A 24,534-nucleotide genomic window follows, 5' to 3' on the forward strand; every position below is an offset into this window, starting at 1 on the left:
CTCTGTGGCATGAATCTCCTCACTCCAGGGTAACTGCCCGCAGAGTATATTTTAGAGCCTTACTTCTATTTCTATGGCTTCCCCAAAACGGCACACTTGAATTAACCTGCTTTCCTTCAGTCCATTCCAAAAACCAACCTTTAAGTCCTCCTTACAAGGGAAATCCAATATTCCTGAAAAAACACACTTCACCCTTCCCCTCGAATATCCTTGGCTTACTAAAGCAGATACGCAACACGGAAGCGGAATTTGAACAGGTGTGGAGAATATTCCTTCATTTCTGCTTCAGCAGTGTTTTACATGGCAGTTTGGAATGGAAAATGCAGGGACAAGTCTACTTGACTCCACCTCAAGTGACAGCTGAACACAGGTTGTGATGATGGAAACAAAGGGCACACAGAGTCACAGCTCTCTCACTGCCTCCGGAACCGTAGGATCTCGCCTGGCTGTGCGGTGCTGGCCTGGGAGGCCCCCCATCAAGTCAGACCCCTGGACTAGAATCCAGGCAGATCCAGCAAGAGCGCTGGGGACGGGGACGGGGATGGGGACGGGGATGGGGATGGGGATGGGGATGGGCCGGGCCGGGACCCACAGAAGAGACTCATGTTGCTCATGTGGTGGGAGAGAAGGCTTCGGACGAGCTTACCTCTCAAGTGTCTTTCAACCCCTTCTACTTAAGGACCATATTCTAGTGCCTGGTAGTTTGGCCCAAACCTAGAATCAGGTGGAGCAACTGAGAAAAGGACACAGACTCCAAAGGCATCGAGAAGAAAACACGTGCAGCCTGGCTGGGGTGCGGGAAGGAGCCCCGGAAAGCACCCAGGGCACCCCTGATGACATACCCACGGGAAGGCGGGACCTTCGCAGTGTCATGTGCTGCCTTGGAAAGACACAGAAGGATAAACAAACGGATCTTCAAAAAGACAAGTGTAAGCAGGCTTATGATGCCACACAGCCAGAACCTGCCCGGGCCCTGGTGAGCACTATGACCTCAGGCAACTCTCTTCTCTAACTTCCATGTCCTTCCATGTGTCCACGTACACACAGACTTAGTCGCTTTCCAGGTCAGCTCCAACCTCAGCACCCTCAGATTATATCGCATTTTTCTTTAGGGACACACCAAACTGAAAAGAAATTAAATGTGAACTCTGTGATCAGAGTTCTTTGTGATCCAGGTCCTACTGTTGAAGGCGGAGTTCGGGATCTTTCTGTCTCCCACTACTTCCCTTTCTGATAACTGACTGGTGGTAGAATCTCACTACCTGTCTTGGAGGTTGGCTGACATTCAGGCAGGAAACATGATTTGGGAACAGAGGTTCAAGTGGGATGTGGCCTTGTTTTCTGTTTAGCACACAGATCTGGGGACTTGACTTTCAGGGGTGGGGAACAGTATCATCGCGCTTGAATGTGGCTGATGGGGCTAACGAGCTCTGGAACAATTTAGATACTGAATTTATCCAGACTTGGCACGCTGACTGGATTTATTAAATACGTTTTTAAAATAACCCACACCTACCGACTGAGTTCAGGGTCCATTTTTTGTATACCTATTAACCCACAGCTCCATGCCTCTGTTAAGCAGATAATCTAATAAAAACACCTGTTTTTAAACCAATGCAGGGAAAAAAACCAAACCAACGCAAACACCAAACGAGTACAATCGCTCAACATGTAGGAACATGCCGAGTTCTGTCAACGTGGCACCCTGGACCAGGAAGCGGGGGGAACCCCGAGCGGTACGCAGCTCCATCCACGCCTAGCACACGAGCGTGCAGTCAAAAACGTCCGTGGAACCGGACCACCCAAGCGGAGTATTTCAGGGAGCAGGGCAGGCCTCGCTGCTCTCTCCGCTCCCTCCGCTTCCAAAGGGTCCCACGGGCAGACACGGATGTCTCGGACACCGGCAGTGGTGTCACCGCGGACTCCTCACGCGATGTCGGAGAAGCGACACGCAAACAAACAAGGCAGATGGAGGCCGGGCAGGTAAACGGCCGAGGCATCGAAATTCTGTAACTAACCCCCAGTTTCCATCTCTGCTTTAGAACAGTCACTTGAGGACAGCCCCGCCACTCGTTTACAGACAAGGACTCTGGTACAACCCATGTTCGAACCACTGACCCAACCCACACAGGGCTCGGCTGGCTCCACTTAATTTACTTCAGGATTCTCTTTCAGAAGAAACCTTTAGGTTTTTGCCCCAAGTCCAGCCTGACCGCGAAGAGTAAATGCCTCTGTCCTTACTGGGTATGGGCAGAGCCAGGCAATGACCTCACACGAGCAGCACAGGCAGAACGGAGGTGTCCCTGCCCACCCCGCGAAGCCCGGCACACACACCAGTGCTGGCCCAGCACGTGGTGGGGATGAACCTACCGGAAGCTCACTTTTGGGGACAAGAAGGAGATAGGACCAGACACAGGAGGGAGTCCCCTACACCTTCTAAATGTGCTAGAAGTCACCCACCCTCCCTCAGCTCCTGATCACCACCCATTCCAATTTCTGGGCTTAGTGCTAGGGTTCAGAACACCACTTGTCCCATCAGCGGGGCCTCTTAGCCAGGCAGGCTATAGCTCAAGGGACCTGTAAACTCATGTCTGCGCCTGTTGCCCTCCTGGAGCCCTGGCCCCGGAGCAGACTTTATTTAGCCCAGAGAAGCAGATCTTGTTCCAAAACTTGGAACTGTTCCATGGCGGAATTACCACCGCTTTCTGGGTGGCTCACTACGATCAGCGTTCTGCATCCACCTTCGGGTCTCAAGAAGAAATACGCAGGGATGTGGACGTGCTCTGCCTTGCCTAGCTCACGGGCTGTGCTAATGAAGACTTCAGAGCATCCCCAAATTTCCTCTCACAGGGCTGTGAACAGGGGCTACTCGCACAGGGTGTTTACAACAGTGTGAACCCCCTGGAAGAAGGAGAAATGTTCTCCTCTACAAAAAGAGGTAAGCCGCAAACCAATATGCTCAGCAAAATTATTCAGATCTGCAAAAAATAACTTTCTAAATGGGGATTGTCCCTCCTAAGCTCAAAGACCAACCTGATCAAAAAGCTGTTTTCCTGTTGTATTTGGCTGGATGGCAAACTCCAGCTCCGCATCCATGGTGGTAACTCGGACGTTGATCTAGAAAACAGAATGAAATGAATTACAGTTAACTGGGTGCTCCTTTCTTGTAATGATCTTCTGAGCCGTCGGCATAAACTCAAAGCTACTTAGCAACACGGCAAGAGTAAATTCCTCACTGACATCCATGCTCATGCTGTCATGACACACGCATGCGCACACACTCACACGCTGCGAGTGTCCACTCACAGTGGACAGCTGCTGAGTCTCAGTGTGTGCACAGTTTGGACTCAAATGCAGGCCTCCTTTGCTTTACTAAAGCACATTCGCACTTAGGTCTAAGCTGGTTCTCTACAAAAATACCTTGATGAACATTTAACATTTCTCCATGCACCAGCTCGCACTGACCCTCACAACAGCCAAGGAAGGCACCAGTGGGCTGGCCAGCCTCCTTGAGAAGTCAGACCGAGACAGTAAGTGAAAGGAAGAGAGAAGGAGCAAGCAATATACCAGAAGGTTTAGAAACACTAGAAACTAAATAGTGAAAAGAGAAACGGTCAGATGACTAATGATACATCAAAAGAGGATACTGTGCAGTAATTGAGACACTAATTAAGAAGTTGGCTGAGGGGCGCCTGGGTGGCGCAGTCGGTTAAGCGCCCGACTTCGGCTCAGGTCACGATCTCGCGGTCCGTGAGTTCGAGCCCCGCATCAGGCTCTGGGCTGACGGCTCAGAGCCTGGAGCCTGTTTCCCATTCTGTGTCTCCCTCTCTCTCTGCCCCTCCCCCGTTCATGCTCTGTCTCCCTCTGTCTCAAAAATAAATAAACTTAAAAAGAAAGAATTAAAAAAAAAGATGGTAGAAACGTGGAAAACCGCTTCAGAAATGAAAGCTATGACAAGCAAAATGGCACACATCCCATCAATACAAACCTGTGAGAGCCATCCAGCAGAGGACAGAGGTACGACATGGGGACGGACAGATCACAAGATGGTCGGAGCACAAGGAACTGAGGTGGGGGCGATGAGGGGCCTTAACGAGGTCTCTAACATTCCCATGGAGTGTTTTGTTTAAAAAACTCATTTCCAAGTAGTTTTCAAATATATCACTCGAGAAAACCCAAATTTACTAGCGTATGAAACAGACAACATACTACTTTATGTGACTGTCCTAAAGAAAAACGCCACCACACAGCAAGAGTAAAGCTTAATTATCTTTTTTATTTTTTATTTATTTATGTTTTTACAAAGAGAGAGCGCAAGCGCATGTGAGCGGGAGAGACAGAGGGGGAGAGACAGAACCCCAAGCAGGCTCCACACTCAACACAGAACCCGACGTGGGGCTCAATCCTACGACCCAGTGATCGCAACCTGAGCCGAAATGAAGAGTCAGACGCTCAACCAGTGCCTCATCCAGGCACCCCAGAATGCTCAAGGTTAGGAAACGCTTGCTTTTCACCATTTTTCGAGTGACATACGTAAGTAGCTGGATAGACGTGTACCCTAACCCCCTCCTTCCTCAGATGTAAACATCACGGGGACAGAGCAACAGGACTAACGCTTTGCTGACAAAGGTCTAAGGAGAGCTGGCACACTACACATGCTTAGCAGTCACCACTCTGGTTGTCTCTTTAGGAACAAAACCAGTCTTTAGTTTTTTCCCCCCTAACCCTGAAGACTGATAGTGGAGAGACACTTTGATACAACCCACTGTGTCTTAAAGGTTCTCTGGTTGATAGTAAAGAGAAGGGAGGCATAAATTTTCCAGGATTTCAAGAAAAGTCTCCCTTTCAATCTCAAGTCTACAAATTAAAAAACTCGAGTTTACTGAGAAGCAAAAGGAAACATACTGTAAATTCTTCAACTATATTAAAACATAAAAACCTAAGTTTCTTTTCCTGCTGGCAAGAATTTATTTTTTTAATAATCACAAAACGGCTATTATGAAGAAGATAAAAGTACCTTTCTCAATTATGGTTCCAAATGCACATATTAGAGATGAAAAAGCAGCCCCAAGTCAAGCATTCCAGTAGAAGAATGTCGCTCCAATTACACACTCATAAGCCCACAAGGATACATCACACCCAAAACTAAGGCGGAGGCCCACAAATACGGGGTCTTCGATATGCTTTTCTGATTCACTGATTACAAACTGATTACCAGGAACATTAAAAAAAAAATGATTTTAACGTTTAAATCAGATCTACATTCGATTCCAAGTTCACACAACTCTTTGAAAAAGCAAATATCCGGTAAAATGAGTAGTTTTACTGAGGATGGGGGTAACAGGCCAGTAGTCCGTAGAAAGTAAACTTCTTAAAAATGAAGCATGAAGAGAAGGTCTGCATAACCTCCACAAAGTACACGAACCACCACAAGGACCAACTCTGCCGTCCACAGCTCCAACACAGCCATTCTGCCAAGTTTTAGTCAGTCTGGTCTTTCCAGAGAATTCTTTCTGTGAGGCCCAACACCCACCGGCAAGCATGAAGTGTGGTACAGAATCTCCAACAAAGACAGTGAGCCTAAAGATCAGGTTAAGTTTTTCTGGCATTGCAGTAGCAAATAAAATCGGGACAAATAACAGGAAACAAATAGGCTTTCCTCCATTGTTTGGTCTCCTGGCCCTGTCAAAAGGAGTAATTTCCAGTTCTGATTTGGGGACACAACAGAATTTTTATTTTCAATCTCCCGCCCCCAAATTATAAATCAAATGAATTTTATCAACATACGGGTATATTCATATATAGTGCATGCTCTACAATATTGATAGGAGCTGGGACGAGATATCTCAAGAACCCTAAACAACACGTGAATGAACAATACATGATGACCGGTGGCCGAGCTGCTCTGCGCCACAGGTGCGTGTTCCTGGATGAGGTCACTGCCCCACTAGTGTTTCTCATGGGGGCATGAATGGCATTCCGGGCACAGGTGCTTGCTCTGCCAGGACTATCTCCAGTGCAGGTCTGAGCCCACCTACTAAACACAAGTGTCCCCAGTCCCTGGGACGATCTAAAAGTGCTCCCATCATTTCCAGATGCCGAGGAAACGGGAGGCAGCTACCCAGACTGAGAGGCCACAGAGAGGCGCTGTCTTCATCAGAAGCAGGATATAGAGCTCTGGGTTTACAAAGCCTGTTAAGATTATTTTCAATTTTACAGATCTTTAATAATGAAATACTGAAATATGGCACAAACTTGTATCCAAGTTTAAAATGAAGCACTTACTCAGATGACAAGACCATTTATGTACATATTTTGATCCACTTATCCAGTACCTTTAAAAGAAATCAGACTTTAGCAATTAAGGAAACATGTCTAAATGCCAACTCTCCTTTTTGATTCTCTTTGTCTTGAGTTTCCACGGTGAGCAATTCTTTTCAGTACTGGGATGGAAGCTGATGCTTGTATCTGCAACGGTGCCACAGAAATAAAGTCGGCTTGTGTGGTCCTGCATGATCAATGTGAGGATGGTTCCACAAAACAAGCCAGAGGTCCACAGGCTTAAAACATACCATCACACAAACCCAAACCGTGTGCAAACGATGGGGGAAAAGAATGCATGGTTTGCAACTTTTATTGTCCTGGTAATTAGCCCCAGGTTAAGTTTTTCTATCAAAGGCAACATCTGCTGAAGGCAGCAAAATCCCATAGTAATGTGTGGGATACGTGTGTATAGACAGCATGCAGTCAGTCACTCAAAGTCTAAACCCCAAAAGGCGGGCATTCTCTCAGGCTTGACACAATACTGAAAGCCTTTTAAACATTCTGCTTTGTTTAGGGGTGATGACAGTGATTCGAGTTGAGTTTTGCTCGAGTTCCCCCTCACGTGCACACAGACACACCTGCCCCGTGTCGTGCACGGTGTAGATGGCAGCTTAACAATTCATGTCTCCCTCCCCGTGCTACTCCGACGGAAACTAAGAAACAAAGCCATACTGAGAGTTCTAAAATGTTACAACATAGAAGGAACTAGACTTAACCATACCCCACTACGTGTAACGGGAATTCATAAATAACTTTAGATAATGGAGTTAAGTTAGCAAAAGCTTTTTAAACTCCACAGATTAAAAATAATGAGGTCTTTCTACTGCTCTACGCCATGTCATAAATTCTAGAGTAAGAGGACTTGCTTAGACACAAGTCAAGAAAACATGTTAATGAAGATGCCCGAACACATCCAAAAAAATGAGGCTCTAATGAGTATAATGCAGATTTTCCACACTGGCCATATTTAGCAGAAAAATCTTTCTTCTTTTTGCCCCAGCAGCCTAGCTTAGTGGGGAACTTGTGTTCTCATTTCAGTAAGACAGGCGAGTTTTTGATTACTAGAATATTAGTATATGCTGCAGGTCTGCATTTGAAAGAGACAAAGGCTATAAAAACAAAAATAGGAATGAAAAGTTTTATTTCTAAAACAAGAACAAATCTGGCCAGTAAAAGTTCTGAAATCTAAGCAAAATGCCATGCATGTTTAGTTTTTATGAAATGACTGCTGTTTCACAGGTGTATGAGCCACGCCTCTTGACTAGATAATAGATAATAGGTTATCTGATAGGGAATTTAACACATAGACCTATCTTTGCCTTAGTTAATGAAGTGAATGAAAACCTAACTGTAATGCTGTCTCTGTCCTCCCTCCGCTTAATAATCTACTCTAAAAAAATTCTATTTGCTGCTCTTATGGGTTAGCTCAGCTCAAAACTGTAACACTACATGCCAATGAACCACAGGGGTTTTATTTCACTGTTGGCAACCCACCCCAGCTAGCGGGCACATGGCATGCCCTGGAGGCTCGCTCACTGGGTGCCTGGGTGCCTACTGGGTGCCCTGGGTGCCATGGGCACTGCAGACAGAGGAGTCAGACTTCTCTCGCCCTTCTGTCACTTACAACATGATCAATAGAGATGGGTCTCAAGTAGCGCCCATTCACAGTTACTTCCAAATGGGTCCAACTATTAGAATCCCCAGTGCAGCCTGAGTTTCTTGGCCTCAGCCCAAGAAAACCAGCGGAATTCGGGGATCACTGAAACACGGGCAAGAGAACAGCGGCCAGGGGGCCCGGGTTTGAGAGCTGGTGTTGTAGCCTGAGAACTTCCTCCCACTGGGACTCACACCCCGCTTTGTCTGCAAGCTGAAGTTTTGGACTAGAAGTCCCGAGGTCCCTTTCACCTCAGAAATGCTAGGTCTGAAGTCCAACAGCACCAGGGAGGTGCAGGAGTGCAATGAAGGCTGGAGCTGTGAAAACAGGTGGGTTGACTTCTTCTTAGGAAAGCTGTGTGGACAGACCAGAAAGATTGATGAGAGAAAAATAGCCAACTGTGATGCTACTAAAAGCTGGCCAGGAGATGGTTTTCATGGGCAAAAGGAAAGCTCATACCTGATTTCACATTTCCAGGAGGGAAAATGCAACTCTCTGGCTGGACACAGAGTAGTACACGTTTTATTGCTCTGATGCAACTGACCTCTTTTTCCAAGAGGAGAATGTAAGTGTGTTAAACCACAATTTTTTTTTTTTTTTAAATAAACTCAATTAACAATTTACCCTATTAAAACAAAAATAAATTGGGGCACCTGGGTAGCTCAGTCAAAACGTCTGATTCTTGATTTCGTCTTGCATCATGATTTCATGGTTCAGGAGTTTGAGCCCCAAGTCTGAAAGAGCCTGCTTGGGCTTCTCTCTCTCTGCCCCTCCCCACCTGCTCTCTCAGAATAATAAATACACTTAAAAAAAAAAAATAGACATAAATCCATTGTTCCCTTTGCTCACTCCCCCAGAAAGCTGAGAAACCACAAGCACAGGCCTGACAGCAGGTAGGGGGCCAATCCCTGCCCAGTGGTCCACATCCTGAAGAAAGCCCCTTCCCCTCATTTGTAATATGAAGTCCTGTGACTGGAAACGTTTTATCTACGAGGGATCTCCCAACTGTAACATTCTATAACTTAAAAAACTATCTGAACGGCTTCTGACACCACCCAAGTCAGGGGCGGTGCAGTTCTGTAGAACATTATCTGACCTTCATAGGGAGACAAGAGGTGATACAAATGGGGGGGCTATCTGGAGGTCACATATGTTACGGTGGTTTCTGTTTTCTTTTTCTTTCTTTAATGGAAAGGCTTGAGTGTCTTTGTTGTGTTAATATCTTTGGTGCAAAACCCCAGGGCAGTGTCCTAGTCAAAGTTCCCCAGGAATGTTCTACCTACAGAAGTTTCTTCCATGGAATATCCCAAAGGACTGGTATGTCTCAGAATGTACTCTGGAAAACATGATTTCTAAGTCTTCCCAGTTTATTTGATCAAAATGGTATCTAAAATGCCTTCTAAGAGTCTGAGAGGCATAAAAATGATATTGACAATGAAATATTGTATTTTACTTCTAACCCACGTATGGCTGTCATATTATCTGCCAGTTCTTTCCCTTGTTTTGGTAAATAAATCCAGTACCGCAATTTTTCCTTTGGGAAGTGCCCATTTCCTTCTGAAATACAATGAATTTGGTTTAAGATTACCTCTCTAAAAAAAAAAAAAAAAAAAGAAAGAAAAAAAAGATTACCTCTCTAATCACACTTTTTACAGAATAAATTCATAGTGCACTAAAGACCAAGAAGGAAACATTCAAGATCAATCAATTCCTCTACAGCCCTTACAGGCAAGCACTCGTTTGTCTTCTTGGGCAAGGCAGTCAGATTTCATTTTAGTCGGCGGGTGGGGGAAGAAAGTTTGCAGTGATTTTCCTACCTACTTAAGCAGGAAAACCATTTAAAATACACAGCGAAATAAAAACCGTAACAGTTGAATGTTTGAATCTCAGGCAGTGGATTCAGTGATAACAGATTAATCCCTATACTATCACACCTGCATTTACTCAAAAATTAGCCTCAGTAGAACCATCCAAGCGCCACCAAGATTACATTGAGAGCTTGACCTTTCATAATCACTTAAAAATGTCAGTGCTGTTTTCCAACATTCCAGCCTTCTTCCGAAGGTGCCACTTCAGCAACTTCTAACAGCTTTCAAATATTTGGATAAGACCTTTCAAATACTTAGAAATGCTCTGATAGGAAGTAGATACAGTAAACTTTCTCCCACAAATGGGGGAAGCAGGGAAGTGGAACAAGGAAAAATTCTCACAACAGATAATAAATGATTTATAACAGTTTTCTGAGATGCTATTTTGGTTCATGTAATTCAATAATTATAGAGACTATTGTATTTTGATTTTCATGTTGAGTCATTATGTGTTCTTTTTTAATAACAGCTTTGTTGAAATATAACTTACACACAATTCGCCCATCTAAAACATGCAATTCAGTGGTTTTCAGCAGAGTTATGCAACCAGCACCACTATCTAATTTTAGAGCATCTCATTCCCTTAAAAGAAACCTGGTGCCCATTAGCAGTCACCCCTGCCAATACTCCTTTCTCCCCAGCCCTGAGAAACACTCATCTACTTTTTGTCTCCAGAGATTTCCGTGTTCTCAACAGGGCGTATAAACACTCTGCCTTCCATCACTCAGTGTAATGTTTTCGAGGTTCATCCATGATATAGCCTGTACTGGGGCTTCCCTCTTTATCGCCAAGGAACATTCCAGTGTACGGATACATCACTGCTGTCCATCCATTCACCATTTGGGACATTTGGGTTGAGTATCTTATTAACTAGCTCCACGTTGCTTTAGTGATTGCAAATATGAACTATACTAACTACTGTCAGTTTGGCATTCAAAATCGTTAAGAATAAAAAATCTTTAGGGGAAAATAAAGACGAAAGAAAAATGAATTTTTATGTATTTATTTAAAAGATTTTATTTTTAAGTAATCTCTACATCCAATGTGGGGCTTGAAACCACAACCCTGAGATCAAGAGTCACATGCTCCGCCGACTGAGCCAGCCCAGCAACTCAGAAAAATGAATTTTTAAAAACCAAAATTCAATTTAAGTTTACTGCTGTAAGGTGTAAATGAAAATATTCTATGTGCTCACAGGAAGACGGTCCAAGCTGCCAAACTGATGTGAACACATTAGAAGACACTCTGAATCCTACGCTCCCACACTTACTCTCTGAAGCCAGCAGTATTTCTAGCATCATGAATTCTAGTCAACTCCTTCCCCTTACACATGAGGGAAGACAACTGGGCGTTCACCACCAAGGAGAGGAGGGGAGAACCCAGGCTCTTGTTCAGGGTTCTCTCAAGTAAATCGTGTTCCTGCTCTAACTTTTAGGCAGGCAGCCGAGTCTTCTGTTCGACACGGAACTCCGATGGTGCCGGGCATGCTACAGCTACTTAACACAAACACCTCCAGAGCCCTGTTCACTGCTGCCCAAAGGACGTGGCCACATCAGACATGTTGTAGGAAATCTGGTGTCCCTTGGTAATCGTTTAAGAAATACAGCCAGCTGCACCTTATAAGCTACTCCTTGGGTCCTCAGTGCTCCACAAACCTGCACACGCAAAAGACTCACCTGAAGAGCTTGTTGACACAGCTTTCTGGGCCCCGGGCCCAGAGAGTCTGACTCAGTAAGTTGGGATGGAGCCCATAAGTCGACACCACTCTACCAAACTCACAGGTGAGCCACCCCAGACAGCCACTGCTCAGGGCAACAGGTTACTATCCCGAACACACAAGAAGCCACAACACCTTTTGGACAAATTAATGCATTTATTGCTGTTATTTATAATCCACTATGTAAAAATATCTTCACTAAATTTTCATTCATTAGAACTAAAAAGTTACAGACCTATGCTCTCCCATCCGGCATACTCCATATCCCAACAGATGGACCCCCTATTTTGGTCATCTCTCTGGATCCTGATCTTTGAGATAAAGATCAAGTCCTTATGAGCAATACTCCAACTCAATAAATAATCCTAACATTAGCTATGACACACAGTGGTCATTTTTCACAAACGCTAGCTAACAAATGACCAAGCTCCGTAAACTTGACCGTTAACTTAGCAAACCTTAATCGGCTTAGCGTAGAAATGCAGACGCATGAATTCAGCCAAGCCCCAAAGGCAAGTGGATTTTTTAGCTTTTCTCCCTCTATATCATCAGCCCTTTTTAGGGGATCATGGTAATGACTACTACTTAAAAGATAACTTTTTTCTACCTAGGATATAAAATGTTTGTTTCAAATGGACATCGCTGCTCCCACTAACACTGTTTATATAAACAACAAAATTATATAGAAGTAGTTGCCACTGAAAATCCAGTGACCGGGGGCGCCTGGGTGGCTCAGTCGGTTAAGCGTCCGACTTCAGCTCAGGTCACGATCTCACGGTACGTGAGTTCGAGCCCCACGTCGGGCTCTGGGCTGATGGCTCAGAGCCTGGAGCCTGCTTCCAGTGTCTCCCTCTCTCTCTCTGCCCCTCCCCCGTTCATGCTCTGTCTCTCTCTGTCTCAAAAATAAATAAACGTTAAAAAGAAAAAAAATCCAGTGACCATATTTTACATTGTTATAGTTTCTAATAAGCATATAATTAGACAAGCCCGGCTTTTATTGAAGAAAGCCAGTCCAGAAACCACCCTGCTGTCGTATACCATTCTTTTAAGGATAGAGAGGCCAAAAGAAAAACCGGTATGTTGCTATGGGAAGGTATTTACCACAACAGCACAACACTGATGTACAGAGAGAAGACAAGTAAAATAGAAATGTGGTCCTTAAAATACGATTGTGCATCAAATGGAGCCAAGTCCATAATGACCCGACACCAGCACCACGGTCAGTCAGAGCTGGGGGGGGCAGCAAGTTCCCCCCCAGAGCTGGTGGGGCAGAAATGTTCCCACCACCAGCAGAACCACATGTCACCACACGCCCAAAGCAGGCTGGGCTCAAAGTTTAAAATTCCAGAGATACATGTTTAGTGCTAGCTCTTAACACCAGACCTTCAGAGAAGATGGAAAAAGCAGTATAAATACATTTTACTAAATAACACTAACAGCAAACCTGTAAATCAATGGATAATGACTCAAAATACTGCTATTCCTTTCTTTTGAGCTCCTGTGTATCTTACATTTAAATTATACCCAATCACGTCATTTTATATGTTCTTCTATTTCAAGATTAAAGAAACTGAATAGCAGTGAACAAATTGGTTGATTGGGGCAGGAACATTTTCAGATGCCAAAGAGAACCGGTCAAACACCTTTGCAAATGTAGAGGCTGGATTATAACAAAAATGGTCAGGGAATTCAGTAAAAATTCTTCTATGCATCATCGTTTTATCTGCAGCACAACAAACCATTGAAGACAGAAGGGCAGAATAGATATAAAACTCATGTTCTGATAGTTTTCAAATAGTTATACAAAACTAGGACAACATACTGGTCTTTTCCAGTCTTTTATTGCCTCGTAACAGGAATAATAAAATCATCAAATGTTAAGGCTGACCAAGAGTCCATTTTGACAGCTCTGATAACCAATATACAGCACTTCTACAGAGGTCAAAGTGCTGATCCTTGGTTCTCAGTAATTCCTGGAACCTTCCCAGGAACCATGGGCGGGTGGTCCCACTATTCCTGAGAATAGGAAGCACTGAAAGTCACAGAGAAGGCCTGGGCGATGCTGCTGATGGCTGTCCTCCCGTCTCATGCTGCCCATCACGGGGCTCCAGATACTCCATTCCTGGTGATGGTAGTCATTTCCCCAGGACAATTCAAGCTTGGCTACATGTGAGCTGATGCTACCAGTTCATGGGAGCCTGAGAATGTCCCATTGGGAGGGAGTATCTATCAAGAAACCAAATTAACCTGCCACAATCTAGTGCCTCAGGATGGGCCACTATCCTTCTGGATTAAAGCAATCCTGTGCCCTCCCCTCCTATTCCTTCTAGATGGGAGTGTAAAAAAAAGCAGTGGTCGGTTAACATCTGCCCAGGTGCTAATTACTAATGAAAAGTAAGGTCACAATCACAGAGTTCAATGACAAATAGCCAGCTCAACTCCATTATCAACCAAGTAGCTGTAAGTAGAGTTTCTCAGTTCAGGTTAAGCACAGTCCTTAGTATTAGGGAATGGGAGTTTAAATTTTAACCTGGATGGGGTGCCTGGGTGGCTCAGCAGGTTAAGCGTCTGACTTCAGCTCACGTCATCTCACGGCTTGAGTTTGAGCCCCACATCAGGTTCTCTGTCAGCGAAGAGCCCATTTCACACCCTCTGTCCCCACCCCCCTCTGCGTGCACGTGTGCGCACACTCTCTAAAAAGTAAACACTTAAAAATATCTTTTTGACCATGGAAATACAGGGGTGGGTGTGCCAGGCCCCTGCTTCCTACCCCAAGAGCGTTTTGACACCATGAGGGAGGGGGGCACCAACATCATTTTAGCTAAGAATTCGATATCACTTAAGGAATTTTGAGGGTAACTTAATCATAATAAGAGTTAACACTATCTACCCTTTACCTCCTTTCTTAACTTTAGAAACGTCAAATTTTTAATGTGCAGTGGACAACAGGACAGAGTGTTAACATCACAGCTGGGTCTTGGGATTTCCAAAGAACTTTCATGTTTCAGGTATCTCTACACATTATATTTTATATCATGTTTTTATGTTACATAAATGCATACATTATAAGTGGAACAACAAAAGTAGTGACAAGGTAAAACTATCTTGTAGGGAGATTCTAAATGGGTACTGCTTGGTGAGAGGTGAAAAGTTATCCTTGTCCAACTACTTTCTTTGAAAGGCTGAGGAAACGGAGGCCCAGAAAAGTGTACGCAACTTCCTCAACTTCTGATAATCAGCTACTAAAAATACTTATTTGTATCTATGGGGCTTCTAAATGTTATTGCTAAAGTTGTATCTTTCAATAACTCAATCGTTTTCAATTCTGAAAAGTTTATATTTCCAAATTCCAGGATAAAATTATGTAAAATTATAGATATACAAAAAGGAAGAGCCCAGATCAACCATCACATAATTTCAAGAGCACGTAATAAAACCCCAAGTCTTTCTAAATGGCTCCTTTTGCTTCTGAAAATAAGCCACTTCCTGCCCCCAGACCCACTTCCTGTCAAGCAGAGCTGCAATACAAAAAGCAGACAAACCAGTCTTGTTTGTACTCATTATAACCAGAGAAAATCACAACGTTAGAGCTAGAAGGGAACTTTCTGAGCAGCCCCACTAAAAAGAAGGTCAGTTCCCACTACTTGAAAACTGAGCTGGGAACATTTCGTGCTCCCCTCTGTTCATGGGCTCAGGCACCGCTTCTAGAAGGAGGAAACAGAGGCAGGAAGACACTGCTTTCCAGACATGTGACAAAATGAAAGGATCGTCCCTCTCACCCAAGTTCCAATGACCTGTGCTGCAGAGGAATACTGGTGGACATTTTCTTATCAGCTTGAGGGCACATAAAAATCATTTTCCTGACGCCTACTAGCTGTGCGTTTTAAATTTATTTTTGAGACAGAGAGAGACAGAGCACGAACAGGGGAGGGGCAGAGAGAGAGGGAGACACAGAATCCGAAACAGGCTCCACTCTCTGAGCTGTCAGCACAGAGCCCGACGCGGGACTCGAACTCACGGACCGCGAGATCATGACCTGAGCCGAAGTCGGACGCTTAACCGACCGAGCCACCCAGGTGCCCATAGCTGTGCGTTTTAAAGAACCTTTTTTTGTGAGAGTCTGTAAGTAGGAATGACATACACTGTGTGTGTAGATTTAATATGGGCACTAAACTAGCTACAATGCTTGGACACCTGACCTAGGAAAGGGGAGGCAATGATCAAAGAATGTCACGTTCCACAAAAGAAACTCTTTCTTTCCAGAAACACAGATGCTGTCTACATCCTTTTCTCCCCACTCAAAGGTCACTTTCTCTTTACCTAATAAGCTTGTGAAGTCTTGATTCTGTAACACGTGATTTCAGTTTTGCTAGATGTGTCATACATACTTCAGCATCAATTTAGTCCACTGAAAAGGGAGGTTAATTATATCCACAAACTGAGGATCCCATAAAAGAAGAGAAGGGCCAGGGCCAGGATGGCCACCACTTGCTGCAATGATTTTTAATTCTAGGCTCATAAAATACAGGAAATTAAAGGCCTATAGATTAAACTTCACTACCCACCTGGAATGTTTTCTCTGTAAAGTTACAAGTCTCTGAAGGGTTTCTCCTATCTAACCTACTGGGGAGGGGGCGTGATGTGGGGGGGAAGCCTATGAAAAAATAGAAATGTCCAAGCAGAATTCTTTTCACTAACCTGTTGTTTTAGGCAAGGACATAAAAGATAAATTGTACTTAAATCTTGTGCCATTTCTTTGACAAATCTTTGCCCCTGCTTAAGATCCCATGTGCAGTAGGGGTGCCTGGAAGGCTCAGTCGGTTAAGCATGCAACTCTTGATCTTGAGTTTGTGAGTTCAAGCCCCATGCTGGGTGTAAAGAGTATTTCAAAAATAAAAAGTGTTAAAACCACATATGCCATAATATTTTGGGGTACAGAACATTTCCCTTGTAAGAAGCTTAGGCAAAATACATTTGAACTTGACCAAGAAGCCCTTACTTTTGACATCTTCAAAAACAGAGAGCAAGACCCCATTAGCTTTTTTAAAACTCCATATGAAATCAGTAACCTTACAAAATTTGCCTGCATAAGCACATTTCAACCAAACTTACTTTAAACGGCCCAGTGTTTCTGAAATTACACTAAGTGTTGGGGAAAAACAAAAACAAAAGCCTTCAATTTATACTTGGTCACAATCTGGTCTGTCAGGTCCAGGATGGATTACATCTATGCACATAACCAGTGGAGGGGAAGGGGGTGGGGGAGGTCTGTGCTGCTTCGTCCCGCCCCTACCCCTACCCAAGGTCCCAGTGCCCCAAAACCCTGCCCCGGAATGCCCCACGCTTTACGCTCACTTCCAATTTTCAGCTGCGCAAATGCTGCCATTGAGACAATGACCTATTTCCAGCCAGGGCTCAGAACACAGCACAACCCACCCCCACCCCCACCCCCAAGATTGTGGGAATACAGAGTAACTGGAACTAGCTGGGAACAAACACTTCTGTGTGTTTTCAAATCAACTGCAATGTTGACTGGAGGTCCCCCTTGAATAAAATATGTATGTGGGAGGTTAGAGGGTCCAGATGGGGTTAGGTCAGTCACTCATCTGATCAGAACACCCAAGGTCTCCCAAGAAACCGCATCCACTCGGGGGTCTGTAGAGAGCTGCTCAGCAGGACCCGCCTGGGACTCCAGATCCCAGGGCAGAGACGTCCCTTCCTGCTTGCCCTCCAACTACTCCAGCATTTGGCGGTTTGTAAAAGTGACAGCATCTTTCCCTTTCACCCCTATGTGCTTTTAAAAAACAAACTTTACTTTGGAAAATCTGAAACATTCACAAAAATAGAACAGTACAAGGACTTCCCCCCTCCCCTCATGTACTGTCTGTCACCCAGCTGGATGCCATTAACTTTCTAACATTCTCGATTCAAATATTCTTCCAGTTTAAGATAAAAAAAATTTTTTTTTGCTGGCATTTTTTAGGCTGCCACAGGATCATTTCAATCGTAAAAGCTTCAGTACGTAGCTCTAAAGGACTCTGAGTATATACATGTGTGTATATGTGTTACCCACCAGACCACTATCACTTCCAACATAATTCAAAACTATTCCTTAATATTTAAAATTCAGTTAATATTCAATTATCCATTGTCTCAAAAACTTTTTACAGTTGAATTCCTCGAATTGTGTCATGCACTCTGCAGCCTTGTCATCATACTGTATTTCCAAGCTGCCCTGTTTGGCCAGTTTCTTAACAAACATCCAGTTTTCCCCACCCTATCTCCCCATCTAAGTCCCACTTATGTAAGCAGATACTTGAAAAGAAGAAGCAACATCCGTAATTATTTAACCAAGGCAATGAAACACCTTAACAAGAACACTACACTAATATACATAACGTATTTTCATAAAGAGGTGGTTCCAAAATAATATTTATGTTCTAAGCTTTTACCAAGTGATCTGTGGTTCAATTTTCTCTTTAAAAACATAATAACCATGGCTGGCTCTCCCTCTAAGACCTATTTTTACAAGAAACCTATGGATGCAGTAATGGTGCAAAAGTCCAAATATTATTCAAAAAGAATTAATTTTCCCTGAACCTCAATGCCTGAGAAATGATGGAAGAATCTACAGGGGCATGGCAAATGATGACATGCTTATCATCAAACCTACTTGAAAACAAGTTCTAGAGAAGTATCTTGGCTCACTGCCCAATGCAAGAGTGATTTACCAAACAACAACAAAACAGACAAAAACAAACCACACTCTGCCCAGTCGTTTTAACTGGTCACCCAACAAAGAGTCAGTGAGAGAAGAAAAGCACCTCTGCCTCTCGGCAAAGCCTGGATGAAAACCAACAGCAGTGCTGCTATCACTCCCTGACTTTATGTTAGAGGTTTGGAAGCAGGGATTTTCTTAATATTTTTGAGAGCGCGCATGAGAGGGGGTGGGGCAAAGAAGGGGCAGAGGATCCAAATCGGGCTCTGCTGACAGCACAGAACCCAACGTGGGGCTTGAATCCAGGCAACCATGAGATCATGACCCGAGCCAAAGTCAGAGGCTTCAGTGACCGAGCCACCCAGGTGCCCCTGGAAGCAGGGATTTTCCCCTTTTTGTTCATCAGTGTATCCCTAGGAGCTAAGAACCTGGCACATAGTAGGTGCTCTACTTGTTAATGAACAAGTGGAGGTTACAGAAGGGGGGAGGGGGGTGATGTTCATTGTAGCAAAAGGAAAATATATTGCATTATTAGGCTAAGTCAGAAAAAGAATGCCCATCATGAGTTACAAAAGCTTTTAATCAGATTAGAATTTAGTAGTTAAAGTAGAGTTCCTCTGCCATTTACTCTGTTCTCTATGGTGAGAAGAGACGGTGCCCGGGTGCCAGGCACGAGGCCAGAAGCTTCCGGTGCTAGGCTCTCCGGTCCTGCCTCATCAGAACCTGGGAGGTAGGTCCCTGGATCATGTCTCACAGGTGAGGGGGCAGGGCACAGGGAGGTTGACAAGCTCACCGCAGAACACCCTGTCAGAGGCAGGCATGTTTATCTAGTCGGTCAGCCAATAAAGTAGGAATTTAAAGTTTGTTCTTGAAAGCAGGTAACAATGCCTTTTTTTCTTTTTTTTAAGCCACTTTGCATCTTGCTTCGTGGCCAGGAAAGAAAAAACACAAAAAATAAAAAACACCCCCCACCCCAGTATCTAGCATTGTTATAGACAGAACTAAGTTCTATTAAGTAAAATAAAGTGGGCTAAAGGGTGGACAGTGAGAAGGTTCTATTTTAGAGTGGTCTAAATTAGGGATTGAATTAGAAAACCATCTATAGTCAGAAATTCACATAGGCGATAGTAATTTCAAAAGGTAATTTCAAAAGTTAATTTCAAACTGTCAGTGATAAAAAAGAAAAAAAAGCAACTCATTTATAGAATATTCTGCTTTCGACTCAAATATCAGATACAAATTGTGTTCTTTTAGTATACGCCAGAAATCTGTCATCATACAATGGCTTAGCAAGTGTGACACAAGATACTAGCACTTTCTCCACAGAACAAAAGACCTGCTGGGGGACCAGCCTTGTTTAAAGTATTACCTCAACACCAACCATGCCTGCTTCTAGGTGATGACAGCTTTCCCAATACCTGTCCAGGCACAGAGCCTGTGATACACCTAATACTGGCTAAGAAAACAGATTACTTGCTCTTTGAGAAGGAATTTTTAAAAACTGGAATAATTGGTGTGGGTCTGCTTCAAAATATTAGCTTAGTCATAAAATATATACAAGGATAACATATTGAACAGTAATTCTTTTTATCCGAAAGCAGGGGTTGGTGAAATCCTCCATGAAGGGTCAGATAAGTATTTTACGCTTTGCGGGCCATTTTGGTATCTGGTGCAGATTTGCTGTTCTTTTGTTGTAAACAACCCTTTAAAAATGTAAAAACCATTCCTAGCTGGTATCCCCTACCAAAACCGGCACAGCCAGATTTGGCCTTGGCCTACTATTCCACCTAAAGTAAAAGCGATTATTTGTGACGATATCTGACATGATGATTTTGATACAGAAAGCTTAAAACTGGCTTTCAGGCAAAAATAGAAAAAAAAATAGGACGTGGAAAGTGTCTTCATAGTTAACAAAAAGGTAAGCAAAATCTACTATACTTGGCTATTATAGTTTGATCCTCCTCGGTGGTATTTGTTCCCTTCTGCTGACAGTAAAAGTTGGGTCAGGGTCAGGAAATTTTCACTCTGCTTTTAAGGTTTTCTCAAATACATTAGATTAAAAAGGTAATTACTATGTTAATGCAGCCTTCCCCATTGTTTGAACCGTATTACCATTTACCTATCGGTATTAAAAACAGCTTAGAGAATGAAAAGTGACTCACAATCAAAGGAAAATAGAACTGACCAGTGCTGCTGCCTTAAATTCACTTCTGCTCCTGTGTACTGGTGAGCTCCTAGGCATCCCTCAACACCCACCCCAAGCATCTCACCAGCTGAGAGGCTTTCCCTAGCTCTCCAGGGCACACTTCCTCTTCTTCTGTCTGTATCTCTATTATCATACCTACTACGCTGCACTATAACTCTTTGCTTACATATGGGACTCCCCAATTAGACTGAGAATCCAATCCCTTAAAGGCAACAATCTAGCTTATTTCTTTTCATAGTTCTAGCACTCAGAATGTAATGGCATACAACAGGCCTTCAATGGGGTAAGGAAGGAGCCCATATGACCTCCCAGGGAATTTGCACAACTACAAGAAGATGAGAAAGAATGTTCCCTTTTACTACACAACCCAAACACTTCACATCACTGTTTTTCTTAGAAGGCCTAGTGACAGACTTTACCTGGTTAGTAGCAACTTGGAAACTAAAACCCTTAGTTTTAGCTCCGTTACACTGAAAAGTTTGTAAAGCTCGTTTCCAGGAAAAAATGTACACAAGAAACAGCACCTGGAGATAAACTTATTTGGATTTCATAGAAACTTTGTTTATGTAACATTCTTTTCATGTAAAAACTTCACTTCCATTTTACAGAGGACAAAACTGAGGTTCCTAGAAGTTTGCCAAAGTACAAGTAAAATACCAAATTAATTATGAAACTATTCTTTACATGGCTGTGCATTTTTACTTGGAAAAAATATGTATAATAGTTATACTAAGCATTTTTAGCCATAACGCTCCAACTCACATTATAGCATAGTTGTCTTAAAACACAAAACAACAGGGGCGCCTGGGTGGCTCAGTCGGTTGAGCGTGACTTCGGCTCAGGTCATCATCTCACGGTCTGTGAGTTCAAGCCCTGCGTCGGGCTCTGTGCCGACAGCTCAGAGCCTGGAGCCTGTTTCGGATTCTGTGTCTCCCTCTCTCTAACCCTTCCCCATTCATGCTCTGTCTCTGTCTCAAAAAAATAAATAAAGGTTAAAAATTTAAAAAAACAAAAAAACCAAAAACAAAACAACAAAAAAACATTTATAGAAGTCTATGGGTGCCTGGGTGGTTCAGTCGGCTGAGCCTCTGACTTCAGCTCAGGTCATGATCTAGAGGTTTGTTGAGTTCAAACCCTGCATAGGGCTCTGAGCTGCTTAGGATTCTCTCTCTCTCCCACTCTCTGCCCCTTCCCCACTTGTGCTCCCTCTCACTCTCAAAATAAGTAAACTTTAAAAAGACATCTAGAATAAGATCTTCCTTATGTCCACAGGCACGGATGGTAAGTCTCTTAGAAGGAAAATAATGCAACCTTCTGGTCTCTTCAATAAATATTCACATGTAATTAGCAGTGGCAACCAAACATTTAGTGCTTAAACTAAAAACTAATTGGAGTAGCTGGGGAATCCCAAATGCAGTTACTACTGAAATGAAATAAAATATAATGCATAAAATATGCATTCAGTGATTCTGAAAGCAGACTGAATTTTATTGCTTAAGACTGCAGGTAAAACATCTAAATACTTTAAGAAAGCAGGCACATATTGAATCATCCTAAGAATCTTCAAATTATCAAAGACACTTAAACAAGTTTAAGTAAAATAAAGAAATTATGGTAATTCAGTAAGAATAGTAATGTTTTCCTTACCCAACCTGTAAATATTTGTAAATTTATGAAATTTTTGTTAGAAATCACATTACTACTTAGAATAGTAACTAAGGAGGGGCACCTGGGTGGCTCAGTCGGTTGAGCATCCAACTTCAGCTCAGGTGGTGATCTCAGGGTTCTTGAGTTTGAGCTGCACCATCGGACTCTGTGCTGACAGCTCAGAGCCTGGAGCCTGCTTCAGATTCTGTGTCTCCCTCGATCTCTGCCCCTCCCCTGCTTGCACTACCTGTCTCTCTCTCTCTCAAAAATAAATAAAACATTAAAAAAAAACAAAAAACCAGTAACTAAGTGAGGCCAGTGTGGAAGGCCTGAAGAGCAAAGAGGAACATAAGAATGGGATCTCTTTCTTCCCTGCCATTTAATGGAAAACGGCTGGCTTTTCTTCCCCTTTAAAAACAAAGACAGGGGCGCCTGAGTGGCGCAGTTGGTTAAGCGTCCGACTTCAGCCAGGTCACGATCTCGCGGTCCGTGAGTTCGAGCCCCACATCAGGATCTGGGCTGATGGCTCAGAGCCTGGAGCCTGTTTCCGATTCTGTGTCTCCCTCTCTCTCTGCCCCTCCCCCGTTCATGCTCTGTCTCTCTCTGTCCCAAAAAAAATAAATAAACGTTGAAATAAATAAATAAATAAATAAATAAATAAATAAATAAATAAAAACAAAGCCAAAATTTGAGACCGCGCACCAGTCGCGGCCAAATTAAGCTCCACAACCAAACCCCCACAGAGAGAAGTTCAAATCAGAGAGATTCAATCGGACATCTTAGCTAGTCTTTCTGGAGTTTGATAACCATCCAGCTATCTCCTTTATCCCCACCCCAGCCGCATTCCAAATACCAATGATGGCACCCAAGGCATTTAAGCTGGAACTTTAAGAAGGTGATTGTGTATTCACTCCTACACAGATGTTCCCTACAAGAACATCTGCCTGAATGGGTGCTCTGGAATCACACTGGATTTTGCCGCCCCCCCTAAACACACCACAGGCTCTGGTCTCTGCTCACACACAACCACCAGTATCAAGAGGGCCTCACCGCCCTGGTGGGGTTCCAAAGGGAGAACTATGTAAAAACTGTCCCTTTCTTATGAAATCAGCAATTCCCAAAATCTGGGGGCACTTCAGAACCATCTGGAGAGCTTACTAGAAAGCACATCCTACCTGGCCCTAGAGACAGGCATTCAGTAGAACTGTGAGAGACTCCAGAATCTTCAGATCTCCAGATAATTACCTATACTAAAGTCGGAGAACATGGCACTAAATTAATCCTCACCTTTAACTTTATGTGTAATGTGTACACGCACTCAGAAGAAAAATTAGAAGCCGGTGGATTACTTTTACTTTACGTGGACTTAAAAACCTGTAGCTTAAGAAAAACACTGACATCTATATTGCATTTCAGGAGGTAGCGGTTATAATAATGAGAGAAGTCAAAGGGACTCCTTTCATCATTTACAGTCACGAATTTATTAGCAAGTACAAACCAAACTCAACCCTCCCTCCCACACCCAGTCCTTTTCCAGGTTCCTTATCTCAGTGAATGGCACTACCATCTGTCCAGTTATGCAAGCCAGGGGCCAGAAGTCAACCTTCCACCCGCCCTCTGCCCCTGCACATCCAATCCATCACTAAGTCCTATCACGTATACCTCCCAAAGAGCTCCCTAACACCCACCTCTCTCCACTTGCATCACACTGCCTTGGTCGATCCTATTACCACCCCTCACCTGGGCTGTTCCAATAGTCTACAGTCTCCACCTCTCACCTCCTACTGATTCTCATGTTGCAGGTGCAGTGACCTTTCAGAAGCCAATCTGATCAGGTCACTTCCTTCCAATCAACACCCATCAGTGCTTCCCCCTGAGTTAAGCCCTGAAAATGCCCTCTTAAGACCTACTAGGCTAGGCACAGCTGGCCTGTTTTTCTCCCTAGCTATACTCGTCCATATTTGGAACCCTGAACTCATCCTACCCCCCCCCCCTTCTACCACAGGACCTTTGCACAAGTGGGTTCCCTCTGCCTGGTACATTCCTTGCCTCCCTTTTTCACCTAGTGAATGGCCCTGCATTCTTTACATTGCTCAGAACAGTCATTGCCTCTTGGGAGTGCCTTCCTGTCCTGCCCGATTAACTCTCCCCCCAACCACCACCACCACATGCATGCCATGGTACACAATCAAGTTATTCTAGGATTGTTGTCTGTTCCCCTCAACAGACTGTAAATCCATGATGACAAGGACTATTTCTGTGCCTGCTCATCTTGGTAACCTCAACATCTACCATAGTAACGCATAAATGACTGAACTAATGGATGAATGTACAAACAGACTCATTGTGCCTTACAGACAGTGTGATGATGACAAATGACTAATCCCAGCCAGCACTTCT

The 24,534-nt window shown here is 43.7% G+C and overlaps 1 protein-coding gene across 3 annotated transcripts in view; it reads right to left on the reverse strand.

Moving 5' to 3' along the window:
- Window positions 1-24,534, reverse strand: part of EZR (ezrin) — a 51,570-nt gene that overhangs the window by 22,465 nt on the left and 4,571 nt on the right. For 2 of the 3 annotated variants that reach the window (XM_045500183.1, XM_045500184.1), the window contains exon 3: window positions 3,034-3,117. In XM_045500183.1, coding sequence (XP_045356139.1) covers window positions 3,034-3,117 — 84 coding nt within the window. Of the gene's footprint in view, window positions 1-3,033; window positions 3,118-24,534 lie in introns of those variants that run through there. The other variant, XM_045500185.1, reaches the window with a different exon arrangement.

Source organism: Leopardus geoffroyi, chromosome B2 (assembly GCF_018350155.1).
Source record: "Leopardus geoffroyi isolate Oge1 chromosome B2, O.geoffroyi_Oge1_pat1.0, whole genome shotgun sequence".
NCBI classification, from domain to species: Eukaryota; Metazoa; Chordata; class Mammalia; order Carnivora; family Felidae; genus Leopardus; species Leopardus geoffroyi.